Source organism: Dasypus novemcinctus, chromosome 7 (genome assembly GCF_030445035.2).
Source record: "Dasypus novemcinctus isolate mDasNov1 chromosome 7, mDasNov1.1.hap2, whole genome shotgun sequence".
Taxonomy (NCBI): domain Eukaryota; kingdom Metazoa; phylum Chordata; class Mammalia; order Cingulata; family Dasypodidae; genus Dasypus; species Dasypus novemcinctus.
In genome coordinates this window covers 108,892,489-108,908,827 of record NC_080679.1, presented here as the reverse complement: position 1 = coordinate 108,908,827, position 16,339 = coordinate 108,892,489, and the positions used below count along the sequence as shown (strand labels likewise).

Sequence of the window (16,339 nt, the reverse complement as noted above, 5' to 3'; positions counted from 1 at the left end):
AAGTTTGTAAACTGATCTTTGCCTCTGGGCATATTAGATTATATTGGATTTATAGATTTACTTGATTAAGTAATTATGTAAAGCTCTTCTGCCAAAAGGTGGGGACTCACAGATAAAAGACATGGCAAAGGACAGAGTTGGTGTGTTTTTTTGTTTGTTTTTTGTTTTCTTTTTAAAGATTTATTTATTTATTTCTCTCCCTTCCCGCCCCACCCCACCCCGGTTGTCTGTTCTCTATGTCTACTTGCTGTGTCTTCTTTGTTCGCTTCTGTTGTTGTCAGCGGCATGGGAATCTGTGTTTCTTTTTGTTGCATCATCTTGTGTCAGCTCTCCATGTGTACAGCACCATTCCTGGGCAGGCTGCACTTTCTTTCACACTGGGCAGCTCTCCTTACAGGGCGCACTCCTTACGCGTGGGGCTCCCCTATGCCGGGGACACCCCTGTGTGGCAGGGCACTCCTTGCGTGCATCAGCACTGCACATGGGTCAGCTCCACATGTGTCAAGGAGGCCCGGGGTTTGAACCATGGACCTCCCATGTGGTAGACGGATGCCCTAACCACTGGGTCAAGTCCACTTCCCAAGAGTTTGGTGTTTTTAATGTTGGAGTTTTGATGTTTGAGTTTAATGCTGAAGCCTTAAGCTTTAGCCCCAGGAAGTAAGCACACAGAGGAAAGAGAAGCAAGCCCCAGAAATAGAGGAACCCAGGTAGCCTGAACGCTTGCAGACGGTTACAGCCATCTTGTTCTAACGTGTGAAAATAGACTTTGGTGAGCGAAGTAATTTATGCTTTATGGTCTGATATTTGTAAGCTCCTACTGCAAATAAATACCCTTTATAAAAACCAACCAATTTTGGTATTTTGTATCAGCACCGCTTTGCGTGACAAACATTATATGCTATTAAACTTTTATTTTTTAATCTGTATGATAAAAACCATAATGTATTGTTAATTTGTGTGTTCCTGGTTGATTGCCTCTTTACATGCTTAAGTTGCATATCTTCTTCTGTGAAATACCTTGACAAATCCTGTTTTTTTATTTTTTCTGACATTTTATTGTTTATTGATTATATAACCGCTTTTTCCCTTCATATATGCTGTGAATAGTTTTACACAGATTATACTCTTTTCATTTGTTCATGATGTTCTTTGTCCTAAAGTGTTTAAAAAATTATATGGTCATATATATATATATATATATTTCATATGTTTAGTGTTTTGTGTATTACTTTACAAAGTGTTCTATACCTATTATCACAAAAATATTCTCCTATTTTCTTAAATGTTATTTATTTTGCATTCTTTAATAAGTTTTATTTTTATATTTATTTGGAGGTAAAACTCTATATCTTTTTTTACACCCAATGAATAGACATTTATTACAATTCCATTCTTTATGTGTGTTTTTGAAGGTTGTAATTAATATTTGAAGGAGGTGATTGAACTGGACCCATTATTTTATAATATTTAATTATTAAATTGCTTTCAAAGTTTGCCTTGGGCTCTTTTTCACCTAAAAAGATGCTTTTATTAGGACCATGGGATTTCTCTTTTTTACCTCTTATATTTTCATTATACTCCCATTGTGTCCTACATTTTGGTGATCTGCTTGATTTGGTCCATTCTGCATTCTAGTTAGGAAATTCTTACTACTTCTGATCATTAACGGTACAGTTTTCAATTTCCCAATTCTTTCATAGATTTATTTTGATAAAAAATATTTTAAGTAATTTTTATGGATATACTGTGCAAGTTTAGGTTGAGTGGTTGGCTTAGGCTGATTTTAATCATCAGCCTCATTTATTTTCTGACAGATGTGTTCTACTAGAGTGTAGACTCTTGAAAACAATAATTTTATATTTTCAGAGCCCCTACCCTACTTTCCGGCAGGTATTTTGCAATTAAACCATGTTTTATGAATTAGAATCTTAGGAATAATTAAGGATCAGATTTTGAGGTAACATAATCATCCTGTAATATGTCTTTCAATAACAGAGGATTTTTTTTTTCATGTGATTTAATGCATAACTGATTTTCTTTTTGCAGTGGAAATGTGATGGTTAGGTTCACGGGTCCGCTTGGCCAGGTTATGGTGCCCAATTGTTTGATCAATCAACCACTGGACTAATTGTACTGTGAGGGCATTTTATGGACTTAAATCATCATAAGTTTATTGCATTTATAGCTTATTATATTTACAATCAACTGAGGAGACTGTCTTTAGCAATAAGGGGCATCTCATCCAATCAGTTAAAGGCCTTACAAGGAAAAATAATTTCATCAGTCAGAGAGAAAATTCCTATCTCTATTCAGTCAGCTTCTCCTGGGGAACTCATCACTGAACTTAATCAGAGTTCCTGGCTTGCATCCTGCCTACATAATTTGCATCCCCATGGTCATCTGAGAAAATTTTATAAAATTGCATAATATTTACAGATATCTCCTGTCATTCTGTTACCTTAGAGAACCCTGACTAATACAGCTTAGTACTGAGAATGGAGTGTTTCTTTAGAAACAGAACCTCAAACATGGGATTTTTGAATTGGTTCTGGGGTTTTTGCAATTGGCTCTCTACTCTGATTAGACTCAAAGGCACTAACGACTATGTTTCTGATAATCAAGAGGCCACTGATAGACCATGGCATGATTTGGCAATAAGATATGCAAAATATCACCACTGACTACCACTACTTCCATGCTTATAAGAGGCAAGGCTCTGGGTGAGAGTGTTTTTGACACCTTATCAGAGTTTTGTGGAGTTAAAAGGTATGATGATATTGGCTGGATGTTCCAAAACATGCTGGATACAGTTTTAAGAGAAGAGGATAAGCTGAAGCCTTCAAATTTACAATTTAAACATCACATGAATGATGTGTATGTTTCTATGTGTACCCTAAAAAAAAATCTTGTTTTGCTTAGTACAGACTTGATATCTCTGAAAACCAGATGCAGAATCTCATTGTATGAGTCACAACAGAAACTAAAATCTCAATCTTGCAGGGTATCTGCTATTAAGGTGAAGGCATTGACTGGAAAGAAATAGGATCCTGAAAATTGGGTCGGAGACATGTGGGTTAATAATGATGGTAATGGGGTAATTGAAACCCTAAACTCTGCTGAGTTTTTGCCTGATACACCTGTAATGGTCTGTCCTGAGGAAACTTCTTACCAACCTTCAGTCTTCCTGAGAGAAAACCTTCCCCACCTCTGGTATGCTCTGAGGGAAAACCCTCCTCACCTCCAGTCACCCTGAGGAAACCATCCCCCAATCACCTGCCGTCCAGCCTCCACCAGAAGAGATTCATCCTGTCTCACCATGTGAAACTGCAAGGGAATGCCCTGAGGTAAATGGCTTCTAACACATGCCTAATACATCCCCACCATCCCTCTTTTCTTCCAGACCTAATGACTAAAGTCACAACCAGCCCCCAAATGTGAAAGACAAGTGTGACCCATAAGAAGCATGCTATACTCCAAAAGAACAACACGAGTTTTCCAATTGATACAGACGGAAATCAGGGGAATATGTGTGAGAATGGATTTTAAGGGTGTGGGATAACAGTGGAAGAAATATAAAGTTGACTTATGCTGAATTTGTTGATATGGGCCTACTAAGCCGAGATTCTGGCATTAGAAAGGGCTCTACTAAAAAAAGAAAAAAAGACCAGTATGTCAAGCCCTCAATATTTTTGCAAGTAACTATGAATCTTATTCTTCAAAAATTGAAACTTAGTGGTTGCTATAGGTTACATGGGGAGGGGAGGGAAGGATAAAATAAATGTAATATAGGGCATTTTGGGGGCATTAGAATTGTTCAGCATGATTTTGCAATAACAGGTATAGACCACTTCAAATTTTGTCAAAACCTATAGAAGTGTACGATCCAAAATGTAAACCATAATATAAACCATTGACCATGGTTAGTAGCAATGCTTCAATATTTGCACATCAATTTTAACAAATGTACCCTCCACATGTAAAATGTTATTAATAGGAGAGATGAAAAAAATAAGACACTGGGGGAATATATGGAAGAAAACGTCACTGCACATACAAGACAACAGATCTTACAGTGATAAAATTTACATTTTTTGTATTTTATTGGTTATTTAAAAAATTATTTCATTTTCCTTTTAATTTTATTTGGCTATTTGGTTGTCTGCATTTTTGGAGAAGTTTTGGATCACAGAAGGGTCACAAAAGTGGTGAGGATCACTGGTGCAGTGTGTCATCCATGGGGGGATACATGGGAAAGGATTCACATGGGGCATGCCTTTAAGGCATATGAATATATTCAAGTGTTCGTGGGACATTGTTTCAGTGGGTAGAGATTCACACAATAACTGAAACTGTATTGAAGTCCCATCCTGGGGAGTTCTATTACATTCTCTAATAGGACATCAAGAATCACCCAAGGGCAAGGGCAGGGCCCAGTGAAGGAAAACAGACCATTATGCCAGGCCCTTGATTTTGATGATTCTACTTATGAACATTTTCTTGTGAAATTGAAACTTAGCCTAGTATTATTTACTGCTAAGAATTACCTCCTGAAAGTCTCCTTGTTGCTCATATGTGACCTCAATCTAAGGCACACTTAGCATATAAACACTCTACCTTTTCCCGCTCCCCCTCCCCCAGCATGGGACATGACTCCCAGGCATGGGACTCCCTGCTAACATGGGATTGTTATCAAGCACCAACTGGCAATGCATCTAGAAAAAGACCTTGACCAAGAGGGGGAAATGGTAAATACAATTGAGTTTTTATGGCTAAGAGATTCCAAAGTGAGTCAGGAGGTCATTCTAGAGGTTTCACTTACGCAAGTCTCAGCAGGTTCTCAGTGACTGCCACAGTAATCAGCACCTCAAATAACAGGGCTCCTGAGGGCTCTAGAGACATCCAGAAACTATAAGCTGGGCAGGCACCTCAGGAATTTGGCAACCTATCTGTGCATCTTACTTTGGAATTTATGCTCTCCCCAGTGCAACAGACTCATTTATAGGTTCTCTACCCATGGCTCTTCTGCCCCTTTTATTTGAACCTATAATTAGCACTATACTTGATAAATATATGTCCCAGAGACTTAAATCTTTGGTCAGTTCATGTGCCAGTTGAGTCCTGAATTTCAGCAGAGTTGCCATACCTACTCTCCAGTTTATTGTACTCACCCAAGATAGCTAACAGGGAGATGATAATGGACAATGCCCATCCCAAGGAACAGAGTATCTGCAACTGTGAGCAAGATAATTCCATCCATCTGCTCCATGGGATCTAAACTCCCTCTCAACTAGAAGCAAAGTAGGCATCACCATCCCAAAATCCTCAAGATTGGGGAATGAGCAATGGACTAATGTAGACTTATTATTCTTCTATAGACTTATTATTTGTCAAGCAGTGGAAGAACTCTTATTATTGATATAAAGACAGTGGCCACCAGAGGTTCTGATGGGATGAGAGAGGGAAGAATAGGTGTAATATGGGGGCATTTTTGGGACATTGGATTTGTCCTGCATGACACTGCAGTGAAGGATACAGGCCATTGCATATTTTGTCATAACTTTTGGAATTGTGCAGGGCAGAGTGTAAACTATAGTGTCAACTGTAGTCTATAGTTAGTAGCAATGCTCCAATATGTGTTCATCAATTGTAACAAATGTACCACAGTAATGAAGGATGTTGCTAAAATGGGAATCCCTTACATTTTAATGTAACATTTATGTAATCTAAAGCTTCTTAAAAATAAAAATATTAATTTAAAAAAAAGGAAAGAGCTCTCATAGATTGTTGGGTGGTTGGCTGACTGAAACATGGACCAAAAGATGGCCTACAGTGCCTGAGGTCAAGATGCCAGATTTACCCTGGTATACAGAATGTGATGAGGGGATCCAAATGCTTAGCGATATTGGAATATTAGAATGGATTTATCATGTAAGACCTGCTCACCCACCCAAGGAATGTCCAGAAGAGACACCTCTCACCAGGACTGTAGGGAATAAATTTGTAAGGCTAACTCCATCTTCCCTGAAGTACTCTGTTGTTGCTCTTCTCTGTAGGTCACATATTACCTTGGGAACTACTGTCACTGCATTATAATCCTTAACACTATGGGGATGATCAGATCTTGAGTTGGCAGAGCTGGGTAGCTGCAATTTGTCACCAAAGACATGGTGGATGTGGCCACCACAATGAACAGCAGACTTAAAGCAGCAATCAAAACAGTCTGAGTCACAGAGACCTATGCCACTGGCTAATATATCATGGGCACCTAGAAGTAAAATAGATGGACATTCTTTTAAATTCCTACTTTTTTATAATCTGAAGAGTTCTAGGTCAAGTGGACAAAAGTCTATCATGAATTACATAAAGAGTGGGTCACAGTCCCTTAATCAATTCTTAGACTTGAGATAGTCTACAGGTCCAGAGTTCCTTAAACGAGGGGAAGGCCAGGTCCCACTGGGGAAGGATCCTACTACAATGCCAAAAATTTATACTGCCTTCCCAAAAGAGAACTACAGTCTTTTATCAGGGTAACTGTGCATTGGGGGAAAGGAAATGATCAAACATTTTGGGGATTATTATTAGACTCTGGCTCAGAAGTGACGTTAATTCCAGGAGACTAAAATGTCACTATGGTCCACCAGTCAGTGTAGTGCTGGCCTAATTATACTGTGAAGACATTTTGTGGACTTAAATCATCAGTGATCTTATTGCATCTATAGCTTATTACACCTACAATCAACTAAGGAGACTGCCTTTAGCAATGAGAGACATCTCACCTAGTTGGAGGCCTTAAAAGGAGAGGTGATTTCAGCAGTCAGAGAGAGAATTCACAGCTCTACTTCAGTCAACTTCTCCTGGGGAACTCACTGAGGAATTTCACCACAGTTCGTGATTTGCAGCCTGCCTTACAGAGTTTGAACCTGTGCATCCCCATGGTTGCGTGAGACAATTTAATAAAATCCCCACAAAACATTTACAGATACCTCCTGTCAGTTCTATTTCCCTATAGAATCCTGAGTAATACAATGAGAAAACTCATCCTCATTTTTATTTTTTGGTTAAAAAAATACAAAATGTATTTATTTAAAGTAGAAAACACTGAAAAATTTCATGTCAATTGAAAGTCCTCTATGTATAAACTGTGGACACATTCAGAAGCATCACAAAGGATTCATATGCAATCGTAAGAAATACTTAGCTATATTTTTAATTGATTCTAATGTTAAAATGGAGGGGGATAAAACAGTTTGGAAAAAAAAAAGATTCCAGTCTTGTTCTTCAAACACCCATTTGCATTAATGAATTATAGACATGCAGAATCCAGCTTACATTTAAGATATAGAAAGTCATAAGAGAATATGAAGCACATAATAAGAGAAAACAAAATAATTTACAAAATTGTAACCTTTCTTTAGTCTAACAAAAGGTTGAGGTACCAAGACAACAAAACGTAGAATCCAAAGGGTGACTGGCCTCTTCCAGGAAAGACAAGACACAGGAACCTGCTCACCTTGGCAGCAAATAGCAGGAAGAGGCAATTAAAATAAAAGCAGGCACATTTTTAAAAAGCTAAAGTTGTAAAGGGTTCTCTAAAGCAGAATATGGGTTTAGAATCCCTGGGAAACCCTGACACAAAGGATTTCTTTCCCTGGGTTCACAAGAATGAGGAAGAACAGGAGAGCTGAGAGAGACATCTCTGTGTTTCTGACATAAAACCCCACACAATTCCCCAGATCCTTCACTTAAACCAAGCAAATGACACTAGGGAAGGGGCAGGAAACTCGCACAGTACCAGAAGCTAGACAAAGATCCACTGCCTGTGAGGGAGGGATAAAGATAAAAATCTGCCATGAAAAACCCTCCTTCCCTTAGTTCCAAGAAAAGGCAAGCTGTCGCTGAGGAAAAGGTAGAAGACAAAGCCACATGTCCCTGTGCAAAGGGTAGAAACCCCCTATTACCACTAAAAGCCTGTTACCCATAGCAAGAAGAGCAATTTATTGAAGGGCAAGAAACTCTATTGTCACTGGTCCCAGACAAAGGTACACAGACATTAGAGGAAGACTAAAAGCAAAATCTTTCTGCTTCTGGAGGAGGTACAAGAAAGGTGCTTGGACCCAGTATCCTGGATTGATATAAAAAGCAGTTGTTTGCTTCCCCTGAGGGTGAGGCAAAAAATTATCTCATGCCCAAAACCTTCCAAAGATTCAAGGTAGAGTTTGATTGCCATGAGATACGTAAATTTTCTTTATACTTTAAAAATACTTTAAAAAAAAAAAAGAAACAATATGGAAGATTATTCAAACATGCCTTCTATTTGGAGAATTTTATATATAATATATATACCAGAATTAATCTGTACAGTCTAAAAACAAGTACTGCACTAGAAGAAAACATGCAATAATAAGAGGAATAGTAAATTATCATTTCTGTATTTTTTTCTATTCACATTGTAAGGAAAAATGAATCTTTGACAAGTCACTTAAGATGATAAAGACAAATTCAGTCTTATAAAGAACATCCACCTTGTTAGAGGATATAAGTATACCTGGCAAAAATGGCTAATTTAAATTCTCTAACCATGTAATCTAATTATGCCTCCTATTGACATCACCAGTCACTGCTGTCTCTCAGTGTCCTATTTTATTTTCTTTTAGCTCTAATCATTCTCTTGTTCCTTTATGTGTTTGCTTGTTTATTATCCATCTCCCACTATTTGGAAATAAGCTACATATGAAATGTTGTCCTGTCACTAGTGAATAACTGCCGCTTAGAACAGAACCTGGCCCAAGAAGATATCATTAAATATTTATTGACTCAACAATTTAAAAGAATGAATGAATTAGTTAATTAATTAAAACCTTTGACAGTTAAACTAGTAAATCTAGTTAAAATAGAGATTGGGATTTTTTTTTTTCTTACAGAAGTCTATTTTTATTAAGTCACTGGACATTTTCAGTAATTAATGAGATATATGTAAGTATCTCAAATGGAGAATCATCCTTTCTTATTTAACTACTAATATTTTAACACACAGTATTCCACAAACTAAGCTGGCAGATTATACCAAATCTAGGATTTTAATAAATCTTTGGGGGAAAAAAATATAAGAGAATGAATGGAGATGGATCTTCTTTTGAAAAGCTGTGTTTTGTGTCTTTTTTCCTTTCCACAAAGGCTCTGAGCCTTGTGGGTGTCCAAGATACTACGTTTTATTTAGAAACAGCAAAACTTCAAACTATACAAACTTATTTTCAGAAACAGAATTTCTAACAAGTTTACAAAATCATTTGTCTAAGTATACATTGCTTCTCAGTCTTAAGGTCAGATGGTAGACACTTTTGCAATAAATAAATGAATGCATAGACCTTAATTTTTCTGATCCCAAGGATCACAATTTGTCATTTGCCAAATGCAAGTTTCAGGTTTTGCATATTCACCTTCTTTCATAATTTTATTATTCTTCTCCTTACTGGTAAGAAATGAAGTAAATTAATAAAAAGAAATTAAGCTGTTCCTTGCTACAGAGAGATCAAAAGTCAAATATTTCCAGGTGTGAAAATCAGCAAAATATTCTTACAACCTTCATACTGCCTGACAGTTAGAAGGTTATTAGAGTTGATCTCTGTTGCCGTGGGGGAATGCAAAGAACTACCAATATCATTGATAAGATATTATCATCAAAATTAGGATTATTAGAAGAAACACTCAGCTAGTACACAAGAACTGACACTTTTTGGAAAGAAACTAAAAACCCTTTATACTACATTTTAGTCCCTCTTGAAAATATCTGGGTCAAACAGAGCAATCCAAACACAGCTACTTAGAGAGGATGTACAATCCTGTTGTCCTTCTAAAAATGTAAGGGGTCCATCATCTGCTATCACATTATAGTAAGAAAAAGTAAGAAGATCACTATAGTAATAAAAAGTAAGCAGATGTAAACTATACAATGTATATAGTTATATAAACATTGTATATAGTTGCTGTATATAGTTTATAATGTAACTAAAACCCACACTTAGTGACAATGCTCCAAAATGTGTTCATCAATTGTAACAAATGTATCATACTAATGAAGGATGCTGATAAAGTGGGAACATGCAGGAGAGATACGGAGAGGGGCATATGGGAATTCTCTATATTTTTTATGTAATATTTATGTAATCTAAGTATCTTTTTAAAAAAATAAATAATGTATTTTTAAAAAGTAAAAAAGTAAGAGGACATCCCCTGTCATTTCCAATTAAAAGCAAAACTCAATCCGAATTAGATATTCCATGGGAATATTCAATCACAGTAAATTTATATTATCTTAATCAGGCCAAAAATAGGGGCACTTTTCATTTCTAGCACTTGATTTGTTATTCTCATTGTCTGGAACCTTTGCTTTTTCTCAGGAAATTCTTGGTTGTTGAAATGTCCTCCTCTGCCCTTTAACATTCTTCCTTTAAGATCCAGTCCAAATACCAACTTCCACACAAGAACTTCCATGACCACAACTGCATAAAGACATCTGATCCTTCCTGTGTACTTCTATTACATGGATTTTCTCCATTAATCAAGCATTCCTTTGGGACAATTTTGAACTTGATTAAATGTCTCAATGCTTTGAATTTTTTCCCATGCTTTTATTATTTCCAAAGGTAGATTATGAACCCCTGGAAGGCAGTAGCCATTTCTTAAAATTACTATTATTATTATTAACCAAACAATTAATGTTCCCTAAATCATGGACTTATAAAATATTGAAGAAGTAAGCATATTTTATATGAGGAAACAAGTTCATAATCATTAGTTAATATGCCTGAAGATAACTGGCAGCCAATAAAGATCTGCTTTGAAATTGTGCTTGGTTATTAAAGACCTTTTCTACTTACATCATCATTATATTATTTTGTTATTTGATTGTTGTTCCTAATTCAAAGAATTTATGGAATGCAGTGATTTTAATCAATTCTATATATATATATGCATGTGATATAAAAAGTAAGAAAGAATTTTCTAAAATTGTAATGACAATGGGTGATTGATATTTTTAATGGACTTTAAGTCACATGACCAGTTTTCTAGTGAGAACCAAATATTTACAAAGTTCCCTAAAGACCTGTTAGATTATGTTCTGCCATATAGCTCTGTAAACATATCATTGTAAATCAATATTTTCCTAGAAGGTGAATAATATCCTGATTTAATTCTTATAATTAATATGCAGTGGGCAATTTCAAGTTCAACTTTATAACAAAGGTTTCAATACATGGTTTTTGAAGAAAATATGGAGAAAAAAATGTTACCAAAGAAAATAAAATAAATATTTAAAAATCAACAAGAAGGTTCTGGTTAAAGTCAGTTGACATTCATTGGATTTGAGCCCTTTTAAGTTCTTTACCTCTGGGAAATTTGATATTAAGGTCACACAGTGTCACTTACCATCTTTCAGGATGGTTTCTCGCTCTGTACCATCTATCTTCTGCCGGCCAATTAGGAAACTGGTGGTGTCAGCAAAATAGATGTAATTGGTTTCTGCATGAAAATCTAAGGCACGAGGGTTTACCAGATTTTCTATGGGGATCATGTATTCATCAGCTATCTTTGTATTCAAGTCCATTCCTCTAACAATTCCTGGGCGTCCTTTCCCATAAAAGAGGAACAACTCATTCTTCGGTCCTGCAGAAGAAAGATTACAAACATAAACAACTGATGCTGCCTAATCTTCCTTACACTGCATAATGTCACTGTTTAATTAACTGGCACAATTAGCATTTTGTAAATTCAATACCAAAAATTAAATTCTAAAATATGCCAAATGTATCTCCAAGCAAGAAGGCCAGCTAATTGCATTACTTTAATTAAAACAGAAATTACTTTCATGAAGAGGTTATATTTAGTTAATTATTCTTTAGTCTGTAACTGTCTGTATAGCAAAAACATGACAGATCATTGGATAACTTGTAACTGTAAAAGGGACATTTATTACAATATCCAGCACATTTAATTTTACAATTCATTACAGTTATTTGAAATTGTATTAACTGTAGCACTCATTGTATTTGACAATGTTAAAAAATTCGGAAAATTTAAAACACACATCACCCCAGAGTTTTCATCTACAACTGTCAGAAGCAAACAAAAAGAATCACATGGTATCACTTACTTGTATATCAATAGATTACAGTTGTCCAAACACTTTATTTATTCTATTAACAAATGAAATCAAATGCCAGTTATTGCATCACTTTTTTCTTCACATGTTAATTAGAATGTTAGAGGCTGATGTTGTCTGCCAGTTACTCTGATATACAACACAGACCTTATCAAAAACGAAAGAAAACCCAAAAAACAAAACAAAGCAAAACCTGTTTCTGGGGTTTAAAATGCCAGAATCAAGGTAGCTTTTCCTACAGAGTGAACTGGTTATTTCAGAATTCTATATGAAAATATATACAAACTCTGTCTTTACCAGGGCACTCTATGCTTGGTACATTCTATAAATTTTAAGGAAATAGTTTATATGAAAGGGGAAACAGCTTTATTAATAAAACTGAGCATACAGATGATTCAACACACCATAATTGAAATCTCTGTGAAGTAAAATGATTACATTGTAGAAAATTTTAAAAAAATGATGGGAAAAAATAAGCAGTTACCCATAAACACATACTTAATATAAACTGTATGGTCACTTTATATAATCTTTTCTCTTGATTTTCTTTTAAAATTAGTATTATTGAGTATTGAATGTATATAAATGATATTTATAATGTATTTCAGTAAAGTGTAAAAATAAAACAAATCCCACATACCTAGCACAGATTTAAAGTATATCTCAATACATTGTAAGATACATATGTGCCCAAACCCATCATCTCCTATCTCAGAGACACCAATATATTTTGCTGTGATTTTCATATATTTTTTTTTTAAAAAAAATTCACACATATGTAGTGTGTGTTTCCTAAAAGTTAATTGTTTAATTTTACATATTTGAAATGCACTTGTGGCTTCTTCTGAGAATTTCATTCTCATTATTATCTTGATACTCATATATTTGTATATAATTTTAGTTCACTTTCACTACTTCATTGTTTGATAACTTCAAATTTATCTAGCATATTTACTTATTCTGAAGAGTGCACTCCTTTTTATATTCAACTTTGTTTAATTTTAGGTTCAAAATTATTTTCTATGTTGATCCATCATTTTAAGCCTTACATCAATTGTTTGATATATAATAAACTACCAAACTAATCTCCACTTAGTTAGGTCATTGCCTATATTTTCATTATAATAATAATATTGAAATAAACATATTTTTCAACCTAGCACTTTACACATTTTCTTATATAATCTCTTGGTATACAATTCTAGAAATGGAATTACTGGATGAATTATATAAACATCCCTCTCATTCTGCTCCTAATCTTTTTTCAAGGATATTTTTTAATATTTTTATTAGAGAAATTCTGAACTTACAAAACAATCATGTATAACATGCAGAATTTTCTATAATTGTAAAAGTAGTACAGATTCATTTAGAAATTGTTAACATTTCTGAGTGTTTCCTATCAAATGCATATGCATAGATACTTTTGTATTTTTTTTAAAACTGAGATCTTATATATGCAGTTTAGTATCCTAATTTTTTTTAAAGATTTATTTAATTTATTTATTTCTACTCACTCTTGTTGTTTACACTCACTGTCTGCTCTCTGTGTCCATATGTTGTGTGCTTGTCTTCCTGTCTTAGGAGGCACTGGGAACTGAACCTGGGACCTCCCATGTGGGAGGGAGAGGCCTAATCACTAGAGCCACTTCTGCTTCCCTCCTGTTGTGTTTCCTGTTGTGTCTGATCATTGTGTCTCCTCATTGCATCATCTTCTTGCATCAACTCACCACACCAGCCCACCAGGCTAGCCCATCTTTTCCAGGACGCATAGCATAACGAACTCAGGATTTCACAGATGGTAGGCAGGCACCCAACTGCTTGAGCCTCATCTGCTTCCCAATATCTTAAGTTTTTTTTTTTAAAGACTTATTTTATTTATTTCTCTCCCCTTCCTGTCCCCCCCCCCCCCCCCCGTTGTCTGTTCTCTGTGTCCGTTTGCTGTGTGTTCTTATTTGTCCTCTTCTGTTGTTGTCAGTGGCACAGGAATCTGTGTTTCTTTTTTTGTCGCATCTTCTTGTTGCTCTCCATGTGTGCGGCGCCATTCCTGGGCAGGCTGCACTTTCTTTCGCGCTGGGCGGCTCTCCTTACGGGGCACACTCCTTGCGCATGGGGCTCCCCTGTGCGGGGACACTCCTGCATGGCACGGCACTCCTTGTGCACATCAGCACTGCACATAGGCCACCTCCACACGGGTCAAGGAGGCCCAGGGTGTGAATCGTGGACCTCCCATGTGGTAGACAGACGCCCTAACCACTGGGCCAAGTCCGCTTCCCAATATGTTAAATTTTTAGCTCAGTATGTGCCATGTTATTAAAAAGTATTCAAAAGCATTCTTTTCAATGGCAGCATAGTGTTCCCTGCTAGGGAGTTAATATAATATACTCAGCTACTTAACTATTATTGCATACTTAGATTGCTTCTAAATTCTTAATTATAAACATATGTACAATGAATTTCCTCAATCAAAATGGTATTAGTTCTCAAATGGCATTATCAGTGTTATGGCTCTTTTTATATATACTACCAAATGTTATTCCAATAGTCATATTAATTTCCAATTCCATTAGTAACACATGAGAATGCTAGTTTCACCATACTCATTCTTGCCAACATTTTAATTTTATTGTTATTGACGTTTTTATTTGTAATTGGTAAACCAGTACTTCAAAATTGGTTTAAATGTGTATGTGTGTGAGTGTTTTAAGTAAGAAAGCTAATTATTTTCCCAAATTATTTTTTAAGTCATGGTAGATTGTCACTTGGTATCTATCCCAAAGTTTCTTCTAGTGTGTCTTCCTGTAATATCCATATATTTAGATAATGGAAATCTAAAAAACTACATTTCACGGACACTTACGCAGCTAGGGTTCTGGTTTTGATTTAAGTGTCTAAAATCAAATGCAATAGCTTGAGTTTGGATGTGGAAATGAGGCAAGGGCCCTCCTTTTTCTGATTTTGCTGGTATGCATCTAATGGAGAAATTGAATTTTTCTGCAGCAGTCTTCTTGGATTCACCTTTGTGAGTAACTAGAGGCAAGGAACTGTGTGTTTTGTTTTGTTTTGTTTTTAAATTACTTGGTTTATGGCCAGTGAGAGGCCATCAAATGTGACATGGTTCTGGAGCTAATAATTGTGATAGAACCTTCCTAATTCCTGGTCTCAGCTAAAAGGGTATGTATTTGAAGTTAACTGTTTCCATTTTTACCATCCTAATGTCCCAGTTACTGGTTGTGGCAGATGTTTGAATTTTCTGGCCAGGCTAGTTGATGGCGTTATTTTAGAAATAATCTGAAATCCCAATCTAGAAGCTCTGTTTTAGTTTGCCAAACAGTTGCCCATGCAAAGTACCAAAACTCTGTTGGCTTTTATAAAGGGAATTTATTTGAAGTAAAAGCTTACAATTTCAAAGACATGAAAAGTCCAAACTTAGGCACCATTAGAAATATTTTTTCACCCAGGTCGGCTACTGTTGATCCTGGAAGTTGCCGTGTGTTGAAGCAAGATGGCCGCTGATCTCTGTGCAGGTTTCAGCTTTCCCCTCCAGGCTCACCCTTTCCTCTTGAGCTGGTCCATGGCCCAGCCTCTTGGGCCTTTATGCTTAACTGTTCCTGTGGTCCTCTCTCCCCTGGTATAGGGCTTGTTTCTTTGGGGGCCTCTTGTATCAGTGTTGGCTGTTTGTGTTCTTTCCAAGTTCAACTGTAAGCTCCCAGGCAAATGGCTCCTCTCTCTCTGGGGCCTCTGCTGTTTGAGCCTCTCCTTTCTGTCACACGGCAGGATCAAAACTGGCAGAGCTCTCTCCCCCTGTGTCTGAGTTTCAGTTTATATTAGTCCCAGCAAGAGAGTGGGGACTCAATTTGAGTCTCTCCTCAATGACTTAGTCCATTAAGAAGCCCTACGGCAAGCTTTTCAATAATCTAGACAGGCCCCTCAATACAATCAAACAGTATCACATACTGAGGAATTGATTAGTTTACAAACATAATCTTTCTCTTTTTGGGATTCATAAAATAATCTCAAACTGCCATAGCTGCTATACAGACTCTCCATTGGTTTGGCATGCATCTAATTGCATTAAATCCCTTTATGCTTATAATATTTAGAACTGTATTTTTTCCTATAAATGCACCCTGTACACTGTATCACAGATGATCACAGATGATTGAATGTGTCTTATGT

General features: G+C 36.1%; 1 protein-coding gene across 1 annotated transcript in view; it reads right to left on the bottom strand.

The window, feature by feature from the left end:
- Positions 1–16,339, bottom strand: part of LRP1B (LDL receptor related protein 1B) — a 2,023,931-nt gene that overhangs the window by 885,992 nt on the left and 1,121,600 nt on the right. The window contains exon 11 of the mRNA XM_058301027.2: positions 11,428–11,664. Coding sequence (XP_058157010.1) covers positions 11,428–11,664 — 237 coding nt within the window. The remainder of the gene's footprint in view (positions 1–11,427; positions 11,665–16,339) is intronic.